The 25,807-nt window shown below is 46.4% G+C and overlaps 1 protein-coding gene across 1 annotated transcript in view; it reads left to right on the forward strand.

The window, feature by feature from the left end:
- Positions 1–25,532, forward strand: part of LOC126543813 (receptor expression-enhancing protein 5-like) — a 298,331-nt gene extending 272,799 nt beyond the window's left edge. Inside the window, exon 2 of the mRNA XM_050190940.3 lies at positions 25,045–25,532. Coding sequence (XP_050046897.1) covers positions 25,045–25,469 — 425 coding nt within the window. The 3' untranslated portion in view covers positions 25,470–25,532. The remainder of the gene's footprint in view (positions 1–25,044) is intronic.
- Positions 25,533–25,807: the final 275 nt, after the last annotated feature.

Consider the following 25,807-nt stretch of genomic DNA (forward strand, 5'->3'; position numbering starts at 1 on the left):
TAGCTGTTGGCCCAGTAATCGAATTGAGTAGCCACTGTTTCCCCAGTGTGCAGAAAACAGATATATCGTGCTCTAATGCGACATCATAGCACTATCAGTTTTCGCTGCATGGTTACGCATGACTTGCACATCCTTTCACAAGCGTGACTCCTCACAACAGCTTGTGAGGACTTGTGAGCACCACCACCAAATGCCGCAACGTCAATTCGAACGGAAAGATACGCTACACTTGTAGCTGCTCACACTAAAGAATGCTATAAAAAAGAAAAGCTGACGCTCCTCACGGCCGGCTCGTGGAGGCCATGCGCCAGGGCAGCCAGGAGCTGGCGCAGGGTGCTTGCAACGTGCCCCATGCGCAAGCCCCGCATCTCCACTGCAAGCTCCTGCTGCGCCACGCCCTTCCGCCAGCTGCTGATGATGCTGCGAAACAAGTTCACTTACTGCTGGTACAGGTTATGCAACGTAAATGTTTGTTTCGCAATGTTTGCAAGGGTTACAGCAAGGTTACTGATACTATAACCGTTGTACGTGCCTTCAGGGCAGTGAGAACATATACATATGACGTGAAGAATTATAGTGCAAATTGATACGATCTGTAATGTTACAAACATGTGAAAAGGTAGAAAATACCACCAAGCCCGGCCCTGGCACGCAGGCCGAGGCGGGATCAGGGACTGCCCCGCAGACTAAGGACTAGTGAAGTTGCTTCTTCACGGCCTCAGCCGCCAAGCGGATGGCTTGCTGCTGGACATTGGGGTCTTCGCTCCGCAGCCAGACCTCCCAGTCTAGTACATGATACAGATGGTCACGATATGCTGGTACCTGTAACCATGGAAATGTTAACGAGCCAATGAGCCCAATGAATACAGATGCCTCTCGTGCATAAGCTGGCTCTCACTTAAATCACTATGCACACTAATCTTTTAAAAATGAGAACCATTCCATTCTGTGAAGTTGGAATGGCAGCAAAAGCTGACGACAGCCAAAGCTCTCAAACGAAAAGCAACGTGCTTTCGCTGCCATTCCATCTTCACAGAGTGAAATGGATGTCATTTCTTGCGTTGCGAATCTGGCGTCGTTGCTCGTTCGGAGGTCCCCGGGCTAGCGATTGTCGTTTTCGTTCAGCATCGCGGGAACGTTCTTTGTCGGTGGTCGCTTCGCGCCGGCGCCGTTTACATTCTCGTTGCTCTTCCCTTCGGCGCTCCTCGTACGCATGTTATTATTTGGGCGTACGAACTATACGTGTCAGCCCCATCAATAACGCAGCTGTCTTTAGCGCCGATACCTCTCCTGCTTATCTACTGCGATAACATCGACATCACGCTGTTGTTCACGGCAAGCGTTCTAATCTGTTCCACATTTTGACATCTGCGCCACCGCACGCACCCATATGGGTGTCAGAAATCGCTAAATCCGTTTCTATTGCCGGACGCCGAAAAACCTACGGAAAGTTAGTCATATACAGCCTGTAAAATGACAACCTCGGCAAGTTGTACGTGCCTGTCTATTTAGCTCCAGCAGCAACTGGTGGAATCTGACGACCTCCGCGTTTGCCGCCTCCGCATGCTGCCGCTGTCGCGCGCACTAGTCCGCTGCCCTGCAGGCCGCATTCTCCAGTGGCGGTTGCCGAGGTGGCCTGCGGTGCTGCGGCCGAGTTGATGGTCCTTAAATACAAACTAAATTAGCAATGATAGAATGCCTAAGCGTGACTCAACGAGGACGTAGAAACAGACACACGGAGACAGTGCTCTCTTTGTGTGTCTGCGTCCTTGTTCAGTCGCGCTTACACATTATATCATGGATTCAAATCAACTAGCCCGTCAACGTGTTTTAACTTAATTAACGAGCACCGTATCACGAGCGCACAGGGAAACATGAACGCACATCGCTCGATGACAGCGGAAACTGTCTGTGAAAACGCTGGAGTTAGGAATCGCGGCAGCAGCCGCGAGCCAATTGACCTCCGTGCACATGTCGCTTCAACGTGTACAAAACGTCGAAAGCACAGCGCATACGAAGCTACCGGCACTACGCGCACTCTACAAACATCGCAGATCGCTTTCAAGAGGAGGTCCACGCGGGCGCGCACTTTAGCCACGTCGCAGAACGATTTCACGACACGAGCGCCGGCAACGTGTCCCTACGGTGTCCGCCAAAAGGCTGTTTCACATTGCGCGATTTTCAGTCAGAGACGCAGCGAATTCCGTCGCTCAGCGACCGCCGCGACGTCGTGGGCTCTCCGCGAGTGGATTCCAACAATTTGGTCATTTCGTCGCTCAGTCGCAGCGATCGGCGCTATGTGGGAGGGTCAATGTGTGTGACGAAACAAAGCACCGTCAAAATAGGCGCTTTCCTGTTTTACCACGCATTGGTAGCTCTGTGCAGCAATGTCGCGCGCCAGCTTTAGCTATGTTTAGGGCGTACCCACCAGCGTTTGCGGCTTAGGAGCTTCATAAATATTGTTCGTTTCTTCCGCTTACACAATTCTTTTAAAAGGAGAAGCCGCACGGTGTCCAACCTGGAGAAGGACGCCGTTTCAACATAAGGCACGTACCCACTTGATCGCCATCGTCGTCAACCTCTTCATCGCTACAAATTTCGCCAGCTGCTTGTACATGCACACTCAATAGTAGCTTGTTCTTCTGCAAAAGCAAATACTCATCCAGAAAAAAAGTTGTGGCTTTCATAGTAACAACGAAACGTACTAAACGGAACCACTCCACCGACGCCGCACAAGCCGCATGCTCATACTTGCGGTGTTGCGCAGCGCCTCACTCACCGTATCTGCAAGCTGTCGTAAAGTCTCAACGCTTTTAAACGTTAAAAAATGGTGTACCTATTCTATTATCGAATAATAACAGGAAAATTCGAATATTTGGTTAGTTTCCATGTTGTTTTTATTTAACGATGCAGGCATCGATACTTCGTGAGCAAGACGCAACCTTGCGCATCGCTGCGACGGAAATCGCGCTGCCGCAAGCGCATGTGAAAGCTGTCAGCGAAACTCGATCTGTGACGTGTGCGGCAGAACGATTCTTTTCTCCCCAATCGTGTGGAACAGCCTAAAGGCGCCTACTACGGCGTTCGCGATTCGCGTGGCCAACGCCATAGTAGACGCCGCGGTTATCTCCACTCTGTATGGAGCGGAGGAGGACATCGAGGCACCGTAGCAGCCGCCGAAGAACTCGTGCACCCCAGGAGCGCTCCTCGCTCGCACCGCACGCTTTCACTCGCACGGCGAGGGCAGAGCCTGTAGTGTCCGTATAATTGCCATCGCAATAAAATAAAATCAGTACACAGGATAAAAAAGATTTTGTGCCCTTCTGCGTAGAAAATTTACTGATTAATTATCAGAAGTAGAAGCCCAGAAAAATAATTCCCGCCACAAACCGTTCACAAAATAAACACTAAATTTGGTTAAATAAACAAAAAGACACAACAGCATTATGATACGCTACATGGTAGCTTGTATGCTAGAGAAGCTGCGTTACAAACGGTATTAATAGTCCAACAGAATATAGTTTCATTTTGCACAGTGACATTTAGGCAGCGACTTTTTCTTTGTACGTAGTTGTATAAGAAAAATAAATAATCCCTGTTTATAAGGTCAGAACAGACACTGCTTTGTTGCTCGAAGGGAGTTGTTCGTATCACAATAGTTGCTCAAGGGCCTTACATGCAGTGCCACTCGTGCCCCGCTCTGTGCCCGCAGACACGTGGGGTTGTGCTACCGGGTGAGGGGCACATGAGCAGAAGGCTACTCGTCACTGGAGCTGTCCTGCTGGAACAGCAAAGCACAGTAGACATACTATACCAGCGTTGCGCACAATGAATATGATTTAAACGCTGTGATTGTTCGTTAAGTTCCATCAACTGCTTGCAAAGTCTATTTCCCTCATATTTATTCAAGCTCTACAGAAAATTCTTAATGTATCATGTGAAATACTATCACGTGTAAGGGTCGTCTACTGCTAGAAGCTTCAGCCTTTCTAACAGAAACGCAGCTAAACACTTCTTCCACGTATTGCGCTCCGACACAATTACTCTTAAACGGCAGCTATCTTTATGGGTCTTCGCGTTGAAGAGTGCGCACTTTGCTATTTCTCATGTCCCTAGCTAATTCATTTTTTCGCACAGCTTCTTCGCTTCACATTTCAACTGATTGAGCGATACATTATGATGACAATGAAAAACAGAATTTAAGGCTTCCAACGCCTTCACCTTGTATGTCTCTCGTGGAAAGATGGCAAAGCCGCCTTTTTTGTCCGATGGGAGTATGCAGTAGGCGTTCGTCTTCAAATAAGACGCCAGACGTTTAATTGCGGGGCGACCGGGGTCACACTGGTCCCGTAGAAGAGCGTCCACGCCACTTGAAACGCACCGATCCATTTCGCTCACAGGAGCCAAACTGGACAGTTTTCGCACCACGGAAAGCTTTTCCGGAGCGGTGGTCTGCGGCTTCACGGCAAACTTCGGCCCTAAAGCCAGACAATTTCTGACGTCCTCCGGTAGCGTGACGTTTCCTTCGGTGAAAATTGTACGGTGAGTACAAAATATTGTATGCACCTCATTGGTACATGGATGTGACTCTCATCTGAGTCTCGAGGGGTCTTATTGACACGTGGGCCAGTGCAGCCTTAAATAACCACTGGCGGTCCTGTCATCGTCACCGTCTTCTTCCGGAGCATGTGGAAGTAGTAGTACTTTCGCCGTCCATCCTTTTGTGCCAACTTGTGGAGAGCGGGGGGGGGGGGTGCCTTCTTGCCCTTTGGTTTCTCCTTCTATAATTTTGTGTCAGCTCGGGGAAAAGCGGGTCGTCGATTCGGAGAAGAGGGCACTTATGTTGACGTGGGGAAGCCTGTTTGAATGCTTCTCACACCTGACAGGTCGATCATAACAGCCCGTCCGCCGCCACAGGAGGTCTCGAAGGGGCTGCAAACCCCGTGCTTCTTGCTTCGTTCCGCCGATCGTTCCAAGGCCCGCCTGGTGACACCTTCTGGAAATAAACCACTTCCAGCCCAAGGCACAACCAACAGCGAGCACCCAACCAACCACGAGAACTGCCATCTTCATACGTCTTTTACATAACCTTATCAGAATCGTACCCGCAGCCCTCGTTTGAGATTCTTGAAAATTAACAAAGGAGAAAACCAGGCGTCAGGGCGTATTTCAACCAGCCTAATGCCTAACATTTCTTTGTTTTCTTTTTCCGGGAAAACCACGTTTTTTGACTGAGAACGCATTGAAACCCAGCAATAGCGTTAATCATACATTCAAAATGGACAAACAAAATGCCCTCGAAGAAAAGCAAAGAACAGAAGGGGACCTTTACAACAAACAAGAAACTTATGGATGCGCCAAATTTGACAATTATTAACGCTTAATGCGCACTCGATTGGATCGTTGTCTGAAAACTTTCGGGCCTCGCCGCAGGCATTAAAGGGCGCCAGGCATACACGGCCCTCTGTCGTCGTCTGCCACTTTGTGTACCCGCGGCTTGCTTTTTTTTCCCCGAAAATGAGGCCGTAAACGCGGGAGGGATTACCAGCCTCCTCTTACCCGCACTCTCGCGGCGCATTCTACTGCAGTGACAGTCTGACTGGTCCTGTTCGCACAGGCATATCTCCGCCCGGTTGAACCTTTCAGCCGCACCCCTACTCGCGGAGACGCGTTCCGATTTGTTGTTACGTGCCGCCTTCGTTTTCTCAACCGCCACAACGAGCCCTTTGATGTTCTGTGTGACGGCCTGTTCGCTTGTCTAACGGGCTGCGGTGTGGTCCCTTTCTCTATTCTTTGCTGAGCCGAATACTTGGTTCGCTTGATCTTGCTCTGTTCAACCAATTTTTGCTTTGCCAGGCGGTCGCCTGGGTTCTTGCCCTGCTGGACCGCCCTGGCATTTTCCTCTCCTTTTGACGATTCGGGAAAGTCACCCACGTGCGGACGAGAGAGTCTTTTTTTCAACGCCTCCTTGAACCTTTTGGGACTGTTTAAACTGGTCTCGTCTCCGCAAGGAACGTCCTCCGGTATAGTCCTTGTTTCTATTTTCGCGACGTAATCGCTCCCTTCTTCCGTCGCGATTCCTTCAACCACCTTCAGTAAGTCTGAAGAGCTTTCCGAATGTGTTAGTGCCAAATTAGTCTCTAATATCTCTGTTATTATGGGCGATACTAATATAAACCTTCTGGATGAAACTTCACCTACCTCCTCCCTTTATAGCAACTGTTCCCTCATATTTATTCAAGCTCTACAGAAAATTCTTTACCTACTCGCTGTAATAAGCTAAATGAGGGCACACTACTAGATCATGTGCTAAGCAATATGACGTCACCGCCATAGGGTGGTATCCTTAATGTCGACATAACAGATCATTACCCTATTTTTCTTTTCTTCAACTCAGAGCCACAGTCACCCATTATTTCATCATCATTTATTGGACCCTTAAGGACCCTTTACAGGGTATTACATAAGGGGGGGGGGGGGGAGTCATAGGTATACATAAGTCAAAGATGTTACATCAAAAATGAATTGAAATAACGCAGGTTAAGTAATGAAGCAAAACAAAAGAGGAGTACAGGCAACTTCAAATGCAACAACACTTGGAATGAAAAGAGAAATCGTTCAATTGTAGTTTCCAAAATGTGAAAGCAACCGCTCTTTAAATTCTTCCGGATCATGCTCCCTGACAATTGCATCTGGGAGTGCATTCCATTCCTGGATTGCTGTGGGTAAAAATGATTTATTGAAGGCAGCAGTTGATCCATACAGGCGCTGTATACTGAGTGAATTGAACAGGCGTCGTGACGAACGTGCTGGTGGTAGAAGAAGTGATTCGCGCAGATGTTGAAAATGGTAGTACAACTTGTGGAATAAGCATAGACGTGCTGTCTTGCGTCGATAGACTAATGTGGGTAAATTTAGCGATGACTTAATACTACTGATACTAGTTTTGTAGTCATATTTTGAAGATATGAATCGAGCAGCACGGTTCTGGACCGATTCTATTGCAATGATTAGATATCTTTGATGTGGACACCAAATCGCGGAAGCGTATTCAAGTTTCGTTCGAACAAAAGTTTCGTATGCCAGTTTACGGACGGAAAGGGGTGACAACGATAATGTTCTTCTGATGAAGCCTAGTGTTTTAGAGCTGTCGGCGATCAGTTTCGTGATGTGTTCCGACCAGTTAAGATTGCTAGCGATTAGGATACCGAGGTAGCGATACGTTTGTACTTGCGAGATGTTGACTGTGCGTAATGAGTACTCATGGGTGATGTTAGTGTGCTTGCGGGAAATTTGAATAAATTTGCATTTAGAAATGTTAAGCTGCATCAACCATTTGGTACACCAGTTATCGATTAAATGCAGGTCGTTCTGAAGAAGGGCCTGGTCGGACTCAGTAGAAATTCGACGATAAAGGACACAGTCGTCCGCGAAGAGGCGTATGGATGATGAAATACCACAAGGGAGGTCATTAATGTAGATGAGAAAGAGAAGGGGACCAAGGACTGATCCTTGTGGAACTCCAGAAAATACTTTGCTTGAGGCTGAAGAACATCCACCTAAAACGGTGTACTGAAGGCGGTCGGTGAGGAAGCATTTAATCCAGGCTAGAATTTGCGGGTGTAGGCTGAGAGAAGAGAGTTTGCAGATTAGTCGTAGATGGGGAACACGATCGAACGCCTTTGAGAAGTCTAAGAATATTACATCAGTTTGAAATAATGAATCTAGGTTTAAATGAAGCTCGGTGGTAAATTCAAAAAGTTGCGTTTCGCAAGAAAGACCAGACCTGAAGCCGTGTTGATTGGCGAAAAAGAACCTGTTGTTATCAAGGTGTAGGGCGACTTTAGAATAAATTATATGTTCCATTAGTTTGCATGCAATGCATGCTAAAGAGATTTAAAGGATTGGACGTTTGAAGAAAAGAGATTTCTTTTCTTCAACTCAGAGCCACAGTCACCCATTATTTCATACTTCAGCTACCTACTGAACAAAGATACCTTTTTGGAATCTGACTAAAACTGACTGGTCTGCGTTCCTTGAAAATAACGATCCGCAAAAAGCCTTTCTCAGTTCTCCGCAATTTTGTTATCATTAATCAATTCACATACTGTAAAGAAAATATGCAAGAAAATCCTCTCCCTTCCTCAAAACCCTTGGTTGAATGCTAGCATACTAGCCGGAACGCGGAAGCGTGACAACCTATATAAAAAAACTAAAAGGCAACCTTTTAATGTCGCCCTCTCTGCACGATACAAAAAATTTCGCAACGCACTCAACAGCAAAATAGAGAATGCAAGGAAGAGCTACTATGAGCACAAACTTGGTCAGTCTGGCAACAACTCAAGGCAAAAGTGGCAAGTCTTAAATTCCATTTTGCGATTCCTTCAACCACCTTCAGTAAGTCTGAAGAGCTTTCCGAATGTGTTAGTGCCAAATTAGTCTCTAATATCTCTGTTATTATGGGCGATACTAATATAAACCAGTTATCAGTAGCCGTTCTTTGTCACTAAAACGTGTGCCGCATTCATTTTTTCTTAACCCTACAACTCCCGATGAAGTTCTTGATGTCATTCGCACGCTGAAAGTAACCAGTGCCGGTCTTCATAATATTCATCCTAGCAACATAAAACTAGTTGTTCATCTCATATGTGATGTTTTATGTTTAATTATCAATTTAATATTCAGGACTGGCATTTTTCCATCTGAGCTGAAACGAGCAAAGGTAATTCCAGTTTTTAAGAGAGGCCATCGTTCTTTACTAACAAATTACCGCCCAATATGTATACTGCCATTATTTAGTAAAGTGATTGTAAAGTTGACTGTTACTCGATTAACCGATTATCTGACTAAATTTAATATTCTTTCCAATTCTCAGTATGGCTTTCGTTCTGACTATTCAACCGACCTTGTTGTTATCTCCCTAACGGATCGCTTAAAGGAAGCTATTGATAAAGGGTATTTTCCCAGTTCAGTTTTTATTGATCTTATGAAAGCTTTTGACACTATTAACCAGCACATGTTGTTTTTTAAAGTTGGAAGCTATAGGCATAACTGGGCCAGCACTAATGTTACTACGAACCTATCTGCAGGATAGACATAACATCGTTAAAATTTCGAATGTTTTTTTCCGAAGCTAAGGTTACTAACCTAAGGGTACCGCAGGGTTCTATTCTCGGACTGTCTAACATATTCACACTCTGTATTGTACGCCGACGACGCAACCATTATTAACTACGATAAAAATATTTCGTGCTTGGTTACTAAACTCAATAATGACCTAGCTAAGGTTACAAACTGGTGTATCAATAATAATCTTGTTATTAACCGCTCGAAAACCAAGTTTATTGTATATAATTTCCCCCAGAAACCACCTTGCTCAGTGCCATTGCTGAATCTTTATTCCTATTTAATCCCTTCTTGCATCCATTGCTCATTCTTAGGGGTAGAACTAGACTCTAACCTCAAGTTTCATTATCATGTCTCGAATATTAAAAAGGAAGTTGCTTACTGCATTCGGTTACTGATCAGAGCTCGCCAATTCTTTAACCGTGCTAGACTTATCTCGCTATATTACGCTTTTATACACTCACACATTAACCATTCGTTATCTCATTTGGCAGCAACAGTGGCGGCGAGCGGACACGCGTCTAATCGAGGATTTTCTACTGTTGTTACAGGTTGGTGTTTGCCGCCCCTGTTTTAGTTAGCCGCCTAAGGATAGTCTGCCACTGCTGCTGCCTATTGTTCTAGTTTCTTGTCGATATTGTTCACTTGTTACCGCATCACTTGAACCAACTACCCTCCAGTACGTCTGACAGAATGTCTAACTCTGTTTGTCACGAATGTGATGTGGTCATTAAGGTAAATGATGACTATCTGCTTTGCTGCGAATGTTCGGGACATTTTCACATGAGTCATAATTGTTCGGGAGTAACAAGAAAAAATTTCGGTCCAATGATGTTGAATTTAGGAAGACCTGGCACTGCCCTTTGTGCCGCAGTATTAAGGCCAGCTCCGCCGTTTGTAAGGTGCAGGATGTTTCAATCGCCACCATGCTCCTGGAAATCAACAAAAAACTTGATACACTGCTCCCACTCAAGCAAACTGTTGGTGAAATCGAGGCATCAGTAAAGCTGCTATCGGAGAAGTACGATGATGTCTTTGTGAACCTTGCCAAGCATGATGGTGAAATAAAGACGCTCGTTGCCAAAATGACTAAAATTGAGGCATCGTGCGCTAGCACTGAAGCGCAGGCCTTCCGCGCCGCGGTTAACGACCTGGAATATGATAGTCGAAAGCTTAACCTCGAAATTCATGGCATCAAGCAAGACAAAGACGAATCGCTCATGGACAAGCTAAACGTCATAGCGTCTAAACTGGAACTTGCTCCCCTAACCGAGGAAACTGTCTCTCCGCCATCTATAGACTAAAATCAAGAAACACGACACCGGGCATAATCATTCGTTTTACTCACCATTCAACAAAGGACAAATGGCTTGCCCCAAAAAAAAAAGCTCCTTCCAGGTATCGTGCCTGATGCATTCATACTGGAAAATCTGACGATGCAGGATCGAATGCTTCTGAACGCAAAGGAATGGGCACGTGTCAATAATTTCAGCTTTGCATGGTACCGTAATGGCAAAGTCTTCGTGAGGAAAGAAGAGGGTCAGAATGCTTGCCTAATAAAGTGCGTGGCTGACCTTGATAAGCTGGTCTTTTAGGTCCAAGTAGCAACATATTTTTTTCTTTCATGTCATAATGGCATCGTTTTGTGAACCTTATGTTTTCCTTCCGAATTAAAGGCGTTCATTGGATCTGGGCACAATGGATCAGTTCGTTGTATTCACGTTGTATTGTGCGCAACACCGATGCAGATCCAAACATAGTGGTTGTTTTCAACCACCGATCCAAACGAGATGCGGTGCTTGAGAAGGCCAGGAAGACTAGGCTAACGACAAAAAACTTTGGATTTACCGTAGACAGACCAGTGTACGTCAAGGAACACCTTTGTCCTCAGCTAAAGAAACTGCTTGGAATGACCATCGCTAAGAAAAAGGAAGCAAACTGGCGTTTCGCATGGTCTAAGGGAGGCAAGGTTATCGCGCGCAAGACAGACGAGTCGCGTAGAGTGCGAACTGCGTGTGAAGCGGATCTGCTAAAAATTGGTAACTAAAGACAGCTACGAAAGCGCATTCGGTCCATTCTTATATTTTTTATGGTCACACCCAGCGACGTTATTAGCCCTAAATACAGCGATTGTATTACCGTTCTACACTGCAATGCGCAATCTGCGCATGCTAAGCATGACCAGCTCACTACACTTTTCAATGAATTTTCTTTCCATTTTCATGTTATCATGATTACCGAGACATGGTGTGCGTCTGAAAACGAAATAATGCGCCTGCCTGGTTACAACACCTTCTTTGTTAACAGACCTTGTCGACGCGGTGGCGGCGTGTTGCAGCTTGTGTCAGAGCGCTTATCGTGCAGCTTGCTGACGACTTTTCCATAGCTACCGAAGATTATGAAGTTGTAGCACTGCAGTGTGGAAAATGCGTGTTTGTCGTTGTATACCGCCCAGCAGATGGAAACACCAACACTTTTTTTTTCTTTTTCGGAAAACTTAATTCAGCTTTGTGTCAGTGAACGAACTGCGTCTTACTATGGGAGGAGACTTAAACATCAATTTTTTACGCCAGACACCGAAACCTTCTGAATTGCGAATGGTTCTCGAGTCATATCACTGTACTAATGTTATTACTGAACCTACACGCATCGGCCATCTCTCTGATAGTTTGATAGATTCTTCTGAACATTGTACAGATTCAGGTGTGATTGTCACTAGTTTAGGTGACCATTTACCAATTTATATGTTCTGCCGTTTTAATCACTGTTTTAAAGATACACATCATACTGATACATTTCTCGTACAAGGAATCAACGGCAAAACATTCGGAGAATTTCGCACGAAAATTGAAAATATAAACTGGAGCTCCATGCTTGAAGTAACTCATGCAAACAACGCTTACAATACGTTTATAAGCATTCTGAAGGGAGCATATACTTGCTGTTTTCCGTTTAAACAAGTAAGAAGGTCCACTAAATTACGCAAGCTATTGTCCTGGCTCCGGACAGGCCGCCATTGGAATATGAACCTGGCAACGTTTAACGCTAGAACGTTATCTAGTGAGGCGAGTCTAGCAGTGCTATTGGAGGAATTGGAGGGCAGTAAATGGGATATAATAGGGCTCAGTGAAGTTAGGAGGCCAAAAGAAGCATATACAGTGCTAAAAAGCGGGCACGTCCTGTGCTACCGGGGCTTAGCTCAGAGACGAGAACTAGGAGTCGGATTCCTGATTAATAAGAACATAGCTGGTAACATACAGGAATTCTATAGCATTAACGAGAGGGTGGCATGTCTTGTTGTGAAACTTAATAAGAGGTACAAAATGAAGGTTGTACAGGTCTACGCCCCTACATCCATTCATGATGACCAGGAAGTCGAAAGCTTCTATGAAGACGTGGAATCGGCGATGGGTAAAGTCAAAACAAAATACGGTATACTTATGGGCGATTTCAATGCCAGGGTAGGCAAGAAGCAGGCCGGAGACAAGTCAGTGGGGGAATATGGCATAGGCTCTAGGAATAGCAGAGGAGAGTTATTAGTAGAGTTTGCAGAACAGAATAATATCCGGATAATGAATACCTTTTTTCCGCAAGCGGGTTAGCCGAAAGTGGACGTGGAGGAGCCCGAATGGTGAGACTAGAAATGAAATCGACTTCATACTCTGCGCGAACCCTGGCATCATACAAGATGTAGACGTGCTCGGCAAGGTGCGCTGCAGTGACCATAGGATGGTAAGAACTCGAATTAGCCTTCACTTGAGGAGGGAACGGAAGAAACTGGTACATAAGAAGCCAATCAATGAGTTAGCGGTAAGAGGGAAACTAGAGGAATTCCAGATCAAGCTACAGAACAGGTATTCGGCTTTAACCCAGGAAGAGGACCATAGTGTTGAAGCAATGAACGACAATCTTATGGACATCATTAAGGAGTGCGCAATAGAAGTCGGTGGTAACGCCGTTAAACAGGAAACCAGTAAGCTATCGCAGGAGACGAAAGATCTGATCACGAAACGCCAATGTATGAAAGCCTCTAACCCTACAGATAGAATAGAGCTGGCAGCACTTTCTAAGTTAATCAACAAGCGTAAGACAGCGGACATAAGGAAGTATAATATGGATAGAATTGATTATGCTCTCAGGAACGGAGGAAGCCTAAAAGCAGTGAAGAAGACACTAGGAATTGGCAAGAGTCAAGTGTATGCGTTAAGAGACAAAGCCGGCAATATCGTTACTAATATGGATGAGATAGTTCAAGTGGCTGAAGAGTTTTATAGAGATTTATACAGTACCAGTAACACCCACGACGATAAGGTGAGAGAGAATAGGCTAGAGGAACTTGAAATCCCACAAGTAACACCGGAAGAGGTAAAGAACGCTTTGGGAGCTATGCAAAGGGGGAAGGCATCTGGGGAGGATCTGGTAACAGCAGATTTGTTGAAAGATGGTGGGAACACTGTCCTAGAAAGACTGGCCGCCCTATGTACACAATGCCTCATGACCTCAAACGTACCGGAATCTTGGAAGAACGCTAACATAATCCTAATCCATAAGAAAGGGGACACCAAAGACTTGAAAAATTATAGACCGATCAGCTTACTGTCCGTTGCCTACAAAGTATTTACTAAGGTAATCGCAAATAGAATCAGGAATACCTTAGACTTCTTTCAACCAAAGGACCAGGCTGGATTCCGTAAAGGCTATTCAACAATAGACCATCTTCACACTATCAATCAGGTGATAGAGAAATGTGCGGAATATAACTAACCCTTATATATAGCCTTCATTGATTACGAAAAAGCATTTGATTCAGTCGAAACCTCAGCAGTCATGAAGGCACTACGGAATCAGGGTGTAGATGAGCCATATGTAAAGATACTGGAAGATATCTATAGCCGTTCCACAGCCACCGTAATCCTCCACAAAGAAAGCAACAAAATCCCAATAAAGAAAGGCGTCAGACAGGGAGATACGATATCTCCAATGCTATTTACAGCATGTTTACAGGAGGTATTCAGAGACCTGGAGTGGGAAGAATTGGGGATAAAAGTTGATGGAGAATACCTTAGCAACTTGCGTTTCGCTGATGATATTGCCTTGCTTAGTAACTCAGGAGACCAATTGCAATGCATGCTCACTGACCTGGAGAGGCAAAGCAGAAGGGTGGGTCTGAAAATAAATCTACAGAAAACTAAAGTAATGTTTAACAGTCTCGGAACAGAACAGCAGTTTACGATAGGTAGCGAGGCACTGGAAGTGGTAAGGGAATACATCTACTTAGGGCAGGTAGTGACCACGGACCCGGATCATGAGACTGAAATAACCAGAAGAATAAGAATGGGCTGGGGTGCGTTTGGCAGGCATTCTCAAATCATGAACTGCAAGTTGCCACTATCCCTCAAGAGGAAAGTGTATAACAGCTGTGTCTTACCAGTACTCACCTACGGGGCAGAAACCTGGAGGCTTACGAAAAGGGTTCTGCTGAAATTGAGGACAACGCAACGAGCTATGGAAAGAAGAATGATAGATGTAACGTTAAGGGATAAGAAAAGAGCAGATTGGGTGAGGGAACAAACGCGGGTAAATGACATCTTAGTTGAAATCAAGAAAAAGAAATGGGCATGGGCCGGACATGTAATGAGGAGGGAAGATAACCGATGGTCATTAAGGGTTAGACTGGATTCCAAGGGAAGGGAAGCGTAGTAGGGGGAGGCAGAAAGTTACGTGGGCGGATGAGATTAAGAAGTTTGCAGGGACAACATGGCCACAATTAGTACATGACCGGGGTAGCTGGAGAAGTATGGGAGAGGCCTTTGCCCTGCAGTGGGCGTAACTAGGCTGATGATGATGATGCTGCTGCTGCTGCTGCTGCTGATGATGATGATGATGACTGGTTACGAATGAGTGTCTCAAAATGATTCGCGAGAAAAATTCATTACATATTCAATTCGTGAAAACAAAGGCCAATAATGATCTCACAGCATTCAAGAAATGCCGCAATGGTGTAAGTAAACTTTTGAGAAACACAAAACGTGCATACTTTGAACATCGGTTTAATCAAGCAAACGGTCGAAGCGACACAGACTGGCGTGAACTTAACAAGCTTTTAAGACCAAACCGTGAAGATGAGTTGGAAGTTACTGTGGGTGGCAAGTCGTTAAGGGGCGAAGAGCTAGCAAACAGCTTTAATGACTACTTTACTTCTCTAGCCTCAAGCAATTACAACAAAACAGCAATTGAGTTATTGGGTGTACTACCCAATAAACATTCAGCCTTTTTTGAGCCAACGTCTGCGCAAGAGGTTTTCTTAGCTTTCATGTCCCTGAAAAACAGCACAGCGCGTGTTGTTGATGGGCTGCAAATAACACCCATTAAATTTGTGCTCGATCTTCTGTCACCTGTCCTCACTCATATATTCAGTATTGCGTTATCTACTGGAGTCTTTCCCGAAGCAATGCAACATGCCAAAGTTACTGTGCTGTTTCAATCGGGGAACAAAAACGAATTTCCAAATTACAGACCAGTTACAGTATTACCTGTAATTTCAAAAGAATTAGAAAAAATTATCTGTAAAAGGGTTACATCATTTTGCGAGAAACATTCTATAACATCCGAGCAACAGTTCGGTTTTCAAAAAGGAATGTCGACAGAGCTTGCTTTACTGTCACAAAATGAATTCATTCTTAACGGTTTTGGAGATAAAAAGATAGCAATAGGAGTTTTTATTGAATATTCTAAAGCGTTCGACCGGATTAACCATTTAATTTTATTTGGTAAATTACGACATTATGGGTTTTGCGGCACTCCATTAGCACTTATACAGTCATATTTAAGACATCAAAAGCAGTGCGTCTCAATTAAATCCCACCGGTCAACTCTTCAAAAAATGTTGCAAGGAGTTCCGCAAGGCAGCGTTCTTGGGCCAACATTGTTCAACATCTACATAAATGACATCGTTCATATAAGCAAAAAAACACTTCATAATTTATGCCGACGACAGCAGTTTGTTTTTCCAGTCAACTAGTCTGGCTTACCTTTTGAACCTGGCAAATGACACCCTCAGTAGTTTACTTAAATGGAGTAAAACTAACTCGTTGGAAATAAATAGTACGAAAACAAAAGCTATTCTGTTTGCTCCACCACAGAAAAAAATTGATAGAAACATAATGTTAAAGCTTGGTGCGGAGAGGGTAGAGCTTGTAAAAACAGTAAAGACTGTAGGAGTAGTTTTTAATGAGCATTTATTGTGGGATGATCACGTCGCCCGAGTTTCAACGTCTTTGGCCAGAGTTTGCGGCATACTATGCAAATTCAGGCATGTTTTCAGCCTTCTTGCTCCTGATATAAACTACTGCAATCTCGTGTGGGGACATGATTTTGGCTTCTAGCGCGAAGTGAAACACGGACACAGAAAGGAGCAGACAGGACGAGCGCTAACTCTCAACTAAATTTTTATTAAAACGAAGAACATATATATTTTTATTCGCTTCCGCAATCGGAACTACTGTGTAGTGTTAAAGAAGCACTGACGCTCAACAATGATGAGTTCCGGTTTACTCAGGACTGTGGGATGCCCGTGGAATCTTCTTTAGAACTTTTGTTGTTTTACTTAGGGAATACCGTTGTAAAATGGGGTAGTTCTATGTATGTACAAAAATCGGGAGTTTGTATTGGTTCTAAGGTTGCGCCAGTCTTGAGTGACATTTATCTAAGTCGCGTTAATAGAAAACTACAAAACAATCTTAAGGAATTGGCGGTGCATGCGTTTAGATACGTAGACGACTATCTGGTATTTTGTTCTCGCGATAACTACACCAAGAAAGCTACGGATATTTTAAATGTTTTTAGGGAATGTGGTGGGGGCCTAGGATTTACGCTAGAGATTATCCAGGGCAACAAATTACAGTTTCTAGATCTGTGCTTAACGTTCCAGGATGAGCATGTCTGTTAGCATTATTCGCCTAGGGCCAAGAAGCCACTGCTAGAATATTCTTCTTGCCATTCTAAACTTGTTAAACAGGGGATAGCTTATTGAACTCTTAGGTCTGCCATTACTAAGTCATGTCCGCACAATATGCAACAAAGTTTTTCACAACAGATAGAAAGGCTTGGAAAGGCTAGCTATCCAGTCCATCTATTATCACTAACCTGCGAAAAACTTGTAAAATGGGTAAAAAGCCCCGGTAAGAAACAAGAAAAACAGAAAAAAGAAACAAAGTTTGCTGTAGTACCCTACATACATAGATTATCCCATGGTTTAAGGAATGTGGCCAATAGGTATGACGTCAGTACCATTTTCTCGACCCCACGCAAGTTGTCTAACATGTGCCCTTTGATAAATAGGAGACTTGAACAGGAAGGCAAAAAAAGAAAAGATGATTGCGGAGTTAAACATGTTTCCCCTTTAGTGCCCTGCAACACGGGTATAGTTTATCAGATTCCACTCGAGTGTGGGAAAGCTTACATTGGACAGAGTGGCAGGTGCATTAACATTAGACTAAAAGAACACATTCACTAAACAACCCCAATGCATCACATTTAGCGGCACATTGTTTCGATTGTGGTTGCAAACCTTTCTTTGAAGACACGAAAATTCTTTCTAGACACAGATGCCAAACCACGCGGGAAATTATCGAGGCATTCCACATAAAAAGATTAGGAGACACTTGCGTCAGTCATGCATCGTTGTCTTTGTTAGATTGCGAATTTCAGTACCTTCACAATACGTGTACTAATCTCAAGTGATTTTTGTTCTTTGACTTCGATATCCCCTGATATGTTAAACTGATGCTTTTTACCTTGTCACGTTCTTTTGCTGCGGTTTTTGCAATCACCTATATATATGTTCTTCGTTTTAATAAAAATTTAGTTGAGAGTTAGCGCTCGTCCTGTCTGCTCCTTTCTGTGTCCGTGTTTCACTTCGCGCTAGAAGGCAAAATCATGTTACCGTACCAACTCGCCCAACTGTCTATCCTTTTGCATTACATTTCTTCTACACAGGGCTCTTTTCAATGTGAACGCTTTAACCTTTCTAGTGAAGCCAATGTTGCTTTGTCGTGCTTTGTCGAGCAGGAGCGGAGGATGTCCTCGAAAACTGCCGAGGGAAAGCTGCGGCCACGGTCAGTGAGTAATTGGCGCGGAGCACCGTGCATTAAAATGATGTCATAGAGAAGAAAGTCAGCAACATCAGTAGCACAACTTGTCGGGAGGGCTCTGGTGATTGCGTACCGTGCAGCATAATCAGTAGCGACGGCGACCCATTTATTTCCGGAGCCCGAGAGAGGAAATGGTCCATGAAGGTCTAGACCAATACGGGAAAAGGGTTTGGGTGGGAATTCGATCGGCTGGAGACATCCAGCTGGAAGTGTGAAGGGCTTCTTCCGGCGCTCACAGGGCTCACAAGCGGCAACGTAGCGCCCCACGGAGAGGGCGAGACCCGGCCCAAAGAATCGACGGCGTACACGGTCGTATGTGCGCGAGACGCCCAAGTGTCCAGCCAAGGGAGCGTCATGAAGTTGCTGGAGGACAGTCGAACGCAGGTGTGATGGAATGAAGAGCAGATGGTCAAGGCCGTGTGCATCGAAATTGCGGCGGTATAATGTCCCCTCCTTGAGGAGAAACATCCGCAGAGAGGCGTCGCCAGGCGTTGGCTCCAGACGGTCGATGAGGGCTCGTAATGAAGGATCGCGGCGTTGCTCGTTGCCGATTTGAAGCAACTGGGACACAGAAAAAACGCAAGCGATGGCGTCCTCATCAGCCGGTTCGTCGACGGGGTAGCGGGACAAACAATCGGCATCCTGGTGCAAGCGTCCCGTTTTATATACCACGGAGAAGGTATATTCTTGCAGGCGTAACGCCCAGCGAGCGAGTCCTCCCGTGGGGTCCTTGAGCGAGGAAAGCCAGCAGAGAGCGTGGTGATCAGTGATGACACAGAATGGGCGTCCGTGCAAGTATGGACGAAACTTCGCAACAGCCCACACAAGAGCGAGGCACCGCGGGTGATAGAAGTCGGCTGACATAGGCTATAACGCGATCCTGTCCACGCTGGCATTGTGCTAACACTGCTACTATGCCGTGACCACTGGCATCAGTTCGAACTTCCGTTCAGGCAGACGGTTCAAAGTGGGCCAGAATTGGAGGCGTGGTAAGGAGAGTAGTGAGCTGCGTAAAAGATGCGGCATAGTCAGGACCCCAAGAAAAAGAGGCGTCTTTCTTCAAGAGGTCGGTAAGGGGACGTGCGATGGTCGCAAAATCCTTCGCAAAACGTCGGAAAAAAGAGCACAGCCCTACGAAACTACGAACTTCCTTGGTAGACTTTGGAAGAGGAAAGTTCGTAACGGCGCGAATTTTGTCCCGATCACGTCGCACGCCTCTGGCATCCACGAGGTGTCCAAGGACGGTGATTTGGCAGCGAGCGAAGTGATATTTTGACGAGTTCAACTGGAGACCGGCACGGCGGAACGCGTCAAGAATCGCTGAAAGACGGTCTAGATGCATGCCGAATGTGGGCGAATAAACGATGACTTCGTCCAGATAGCACAAACAGGTGGACCACTTGAACGCCTGAAGCAAAGAGTCCATCATTTGTTCGAAGGTGGCGGGTGCGTTACAGAGACCGAAAGGCATCACCTTGAACTGATAAAGGCCGTCTGGGGTAATAAATGCAGTCTTCTCTCGGTCCATGTCATCGACGGATATCTGCCAGTAGCCGGACCGTAAGTCGATAGAAGAAAAATAGGTGGCACCGTACAGGCAGTCTAGAGCGTCATCAATACGTGATAAAGGGTACACGTCCTTTTTTGTGTCTTTCTTCAGGTGGCGATAATCTACACAAAAGCGCCATGTTCCATCCTTATTTTTGACAAGTACGACGGGAGAAGCCCAGGGACTACAGGAAGGCTCGATAATGTCCTTTTCAAGCATCTTTTTTACTTCCTCTTGGATAACAGCTCGTTCCGACGCAGAAACACGATATGGACGTCGGTGAATAGGGTTCGCATAGCCAGTATTTATGCGATGGGTCACAACGGACGTTTGACCTAAGGGTCGATTGTCAAAGTATCACATGTTGCGACAGCCTTCAAGAATGCGGCAAAGGGCTTCAGCTTGAGCAGGTGTGAGGTCAGAGGAAGCCATCTTCTCAATGTCGACGTCAGTACCGTGCGATGACGTCACGGTATGTGCTGAGCTGTAACGATCTTCCACTGTGAATACCTCGACCTCATCATCCTGCGAAGCGCTAATTATAGCCAATGAGATCCCCTGGTGCAGAATTTGCGCGGTTAGCGCGGAAGGCAGGTGCGGTTGCCAGTAATTGGCAGCACAGTGTGCGGCACCGTAACACCATGTGTAAGTTTAACGGCCGGAATTGGTGCGACCACGTAATTGCCGTCAGGTACAGCTGGTGAGGACAACAAGTCGCCGTGTGTCACAGAGTGAGGCGGTAGGCGAATAAAATCTATGCAGCTCAAATGGCTTGGAGGCGGGTCCACAGGGTCGGCAAGAAGAGGCAAGTCAAAGCGAAGTGAGCCGGCCGAACAGTCAATGATGGCAGAATGATTGGCAAGAAAGTCCAGACCGAGAATGATTTCGTGAGGGCAATGCTCGATGACGGTGAAGAGAACGACGGTGTGTCTCTCAGCAATGGTGTGTCGGGCAGAACACATGCCAACAATAGCGACAGTCCCTCCGTCGGCGACTTGTACAACTCGTTTCGGGGCAGGCGTCAGAACTTTCTTGAGCCGACGGCGAAGAGCAGCACTCATAATTGACACATGCGCCCCGGTGTCAATCAACGCGCACATAGGAACATTGTCGACGAGAACGTCTAAAAGATTCTTGGTTCGTGGGTAAGGTGAAACGAGGATTTCGTGCCAATGTCGTCATTGCAGCGTCACCTCGAGAAGCTGCACTGTCTAGTTTTCCGATCGGAGGTGCGGCGAGTAGGTCGGTAAAGGAGCACGGCGTGACGGGGCGAACGAGGTTGACGGCGGGAGGGGAAGGCGAGCGGGAGTAGCGGGGTCGTGTCAAAGGTGTCGCAGGGTCCGATGATGGGGCGGGCATAGAAGGAGCGAAGGAAAAGGACGCGCTAGAGGGACGAGGGTGGTGATCACGAGAATAGCGCGTCGGAGAAGTCCAGCGGCTGCGCCAGTGGCGAGTGACATGTCCAATGCGTCGGCAGTTAAAACAGATCGGCTTGTCGTCCACGGTTCGCCATTCGAAGGGGTTGCGCTGTCCATAAGAGGAGTAAGAAGAGCGGGGTGGGGACGTGCGTGGAGAAAGAGGTTCCAAGCGTACGGAATGAATGGATTGCCGGCCGACGTTGGACAACTCTTGATGGACGACGGCCTGGATCAAGGAGATTGTCACCGGAGAATGATCAGGTGACGGGAATGAAGGGGCCGCCGGTTGTGCCGGTTCGACCTCATGACGAATGATGCGGGTCAAGTTGCCACATCGCGACGGCTGGTGGAAGAGGTCGTCACAATATAACGTAGCAGCTGTGTTGGGAAGTCGCGTGATGTGCTGGGATACCCGGCGGCTTTTAGCATGCTCGAGATTGCGGCACTCCTTCAGGATCGTATCGATGCTGGTGACGTTCGTAAACACCAATAAATTGAAGACGTCGTCAGCAATGCCTTTGAGAACGTGATTAACCTTACCGTCCTCATACATGTTCGGGTCAGCCTTGGAACAAAGGGACAAGACGTCGAGAATGTACGACAGGTAGGACTCGGTCGACGTCTGTACACGTGTGGAAAGGGCTCTCTTAACACTGACTTGGCGACCGAACGGATTGCCAAAAAGGTCGCGGAGCTTCTTTTTGAAGAGATCCCAGCTCGAGATCTCCTCTTCGTGAGTCTGGAACTATGCCAGTGTAGCTCCGTCGAGGTAGAAAAGAACGTTGGCAAATAGTCGGATCCCACCTGTGACTGGTGCTGACACGTTCGTATAAGCGGAGCCAGTCGTCAACATCAGGACTGCCGACTCCGGTGAAAGCACCAGGATCCCGAGGGGGAGAAACAGTGACGTAGGTCGGGGCTGCAGGCGGAGACACTTGCGTAGATGAAGTACCGCCAGCAGGAGCCGAAGTTGCACTGTCGCCGTTGCGACCAGTGCGGAGCTCCATGACGGGTACGGGGAACCTCCACCTCCCCCAAATTAATGTTACGTATAGCTGATAACCAATGCTATTTACAATTTATTTACAGGGGAGCTAACGGAAGGCAAAATGGCGGCGCTATATCAAGCGGGCACACGTCGTCTTCTTCCTCCTCAGTGCAGCCACACTGTGGCAGCTGTTCCGTATCAATATGCTTGCGGCAGTAAAGCTAGGGAAACGATGGAGCGCGTTTTGTTAGAATGTGAAGATATCTGCCCAGCTGTCGATTTAGGTGCACCTGGCCTCCTTGAAACCCTTGGGTTCAGCGAGAGCAGGGGGAAAGTAAACATATCCGCAACAGAGATTAGTAAGAGCCGATTGGAAGATTGGTGGAACAAAAGTAGGGAAACGACTAACAACGGAGGCGTACAAAAACAAAGTTCCCAATAGGGGTTCAGAAAGTTTGGTTATCGGAATGCTTTGTGGGCTTTTTTTTTCTTCTTTAACATGGGTAGGACATTAGGCAATATACTAACAAGAACTTGGTGGCGCAACCCACTCATCATCATCATCATCAGCCTGGTTACGCCCACTGCAGGGCAAAGGCCTCTCCCAAGAAAAAGAGGCGTCTTTCTTCAAGAGGTCGGTAAGGGGACGTGCGATGGTCGCAAAATCCTTCGCAAAACGTCGGAAAAAAGAGCACAGCCCTACGAAACTACGAACTTCCTTGGTAGACTTTGGAACAGGAAAGTTCGTAACGGCCACCTAACTTTCTGCCGCCCTCTGCTACGCTTCCCTTCCCTTGGAATCCATTCTGTAACTCTTAATGACCATCGGTTATCTTCCCTCCTCATTACGTGTCCTCCCCATGCCCATTTCTTTTTCTTGATTTCAACTAAGATATCATTAACTCGCGTTTGTTCCCTCACCCAGTCTGCTCTTTTCTTATCCCTTAGCGTTACACCCATCATTCTTCTTTCCATAGCTCGTTGCGTCATCCTCAATTTAAGTAGAACCCTTTTCGTAAGCCTCCAAGTTGCTGCCCCGTACGTGAGTACTGGTAAGACACAGCTGTTATAAACTTTACTCTTGAGGGATAATCGTAACCTGCTGTTCATGATCTGAGAATGCCTGCCAAACGCTCCCCAGCCCATTCTTATTCTTCTGATTATTTCAGTCTCATGATCCGGATCCGCAGTCACTACCTGTCCTAAGTAGATGTATTCCCTTACCACTTCCAGTGCCTCACTACCTATCGTAAACTGCTGTTCTCTTCCGAGACTGTTAAGCATTACTTTAGTTTTCTGCAGATTAATTTTAGACCCGGCCTCCGGCTTTGCCTCTCCAGGTCAGTGAGCATGCATTGCAGTTGGTCCCCTGAGTTACTAAGCAAGGCAATATCATCAGCGAATCGCAAGTTACTAAGGTATTCTCCATTAACTCTTATCCCCAATTCTTCCCATTCCAGGTCTCTGAATACCTCCTGTAAACATGCTGTGAATAGCATTGGTGGGATCGTATCTCCCTGCCTGACGCCTTTCTTTACCACTACCCCGTTCCAAAGGGGACGATCATGGCATCCATGCCATCCATCCTAAGTTTTTCCGTGGTTTTAAAGGCCTATGTTAAAGGAATAGAAAGATGACTGGAAAACAGTGAATTAAGATATGATTGATCCTACTTGCGTAACGGACAAATGGCGCAACAGAAGGTATACGGACTGATATATGCGGACGACATACTGCTACTAGCACACAATGCAAGAGGCTTGCGAATATGTGTGGTAACGAAGCGAAAGATCTAGGACTTAAATGTGGCACGGAAAAATCAGGAATTATGATCTTTATAAGGAGATGACTAATTACGAGGTATCGATAAACAGAGCAAATACTTACTCAAGCACCCATCAAGATAATCTGAATATAAAGAGGAAGTGGAACGCAGCAATAAAACACAGAGCAATTTGGGGCCATAATAAAGATGAGGTAGTGCGTGAAATCTGGAAACCAGCAATGATGCCAGCATTCGCAGATGCCATTCTGTGCTTGAAATGTGCTATCGTTGGCTTTAGGAGCCAACGATAGAACCGCAAAGAAGGCACTGCGGGGTGATACGATCTCGACCGGGTGAGGTGGGTCTTCACCGCAAGAATCAGGAAATGACGACGAAGGCGGGCATCGTGATGAAGAAAAGAAAAGGAGAAAAGATTGTATTCACTTTATTGGTACATGGTTGTGACAATCCGAGTCTCGAGCGGTTCTGATTAACACGGGGACCAGGACGGCCTTAAATAACCCCTCACAGTCTTGTCGGCGTCGATGTCTTCTTGGAAAACTTGGGGAACTTGTGGAAGTTTCAATGCCTCTGTCAGGTTCCGAAATCGACGAGCTTCTGCTCTTAGTATCTTCTCCTCTTCGTCCTTCCCTTTGTGTCTGCTCAGGGCGTAAAGGAGTGACGCTTTTTCGAGGAAGAAGGCAATTATGTCGACATGCGAATGCCCGCCTGAACGTTTCTCAGCCTAGACAGGTCGATCATAAAAAGGGTGACATGGGTCGGGCAGCGCAGAGCATAGGTAGCGTTGCAAGTTCGATCGAGAAGTTTTGATGAAGAGGAGATGTAAACAAAAATGCTAGAATGAAAAGCATGAACGACCAACTTAAGCAGGTTGGGCGACTATTTGTCACTGCCTTGTTTGAAAGCGGATGCCAATAGATCATTATCATCATCGAGACATCGGACGTACCTTTAGCCACAGCCAAAAATGAATGCAGACGCGAGTATGAGCGGAACCTCAATAATTTTTTGTTGTGCACATGCAGGTGTGGTGGCGTTGGTGTCTGTGGGCTTCATGGCCAACATGCTCGGTGCCAAGTCAACCGTGTTTATCTCGACGGTGTGGCCCATGTTGGGCAGCATTCGCGCCATCGACAGAGCGGACGTGCTGGCGCTGCAGAAGTGGACCGCCTACTGGATCGTCTACGCACTGGTCAACGTCTTCTTCAATTTCCTGTTTGTGGGCATCTACCGCTACTTCAAGCGTGTCTACATTGTAAAGATGCTGCTGCTCGCCTGGTGTGCAGCGCCTGTGCAGAGCAATGGTGCCAACATGATCTTCCAGAAGGTGTTCGCGGGCAAAATCTTCAGGGAGGGCCCCGCTGCTGCCCCTGCTGCTGCTCCAGCTGCTGCCCCCGCCGCTGGCGGCAAAAAGGAGTCGCCCGACACGAGCCGCAAGATGCGCAAATAGTGGCACCTGGCTGCCACCGAAATTCCGGGCCTGAATAAAGATTACTCTGTTTGTCCGTTTTCATTCAGCCGAGTCTCAAAATGCTTGCGAGAGGGAGTAGCGAAGAGCTGGCTTTGCTGGAGGAGACTAATCTCTGCACAATAAAGTATCAGCACCGATCCATATAGCAGATTATGAATAGGTGTTTGATTCAGTAACATAATTAATAAAGTCAAGACAAGTGCAGCAAACATAACGGAGAAAATAGGCACAACTGGGCAATTTCATTTACGTTTGGGGAACCACCAGTAGCGGGCCGTGCAATATCCGCTGATAACTCCTCGCACATATTTCACAGG

The sequence above is a fragment of the Dermacentor andersoni genome, chromosome 1, assembly GCF_023375885.2.
Source record: "Dermacentor andersoni chromosome 1, qqDerAnde1_hic_scaffold, whole genome shotgun sequence".
Taxonomy (NCBI): domain Eukaryota; kingdom Metazoa; phylum Arthropoda; class Arachnida; order Ixodida; family Ixodidae; genus Dermacentor; species Dermacentor andersoni.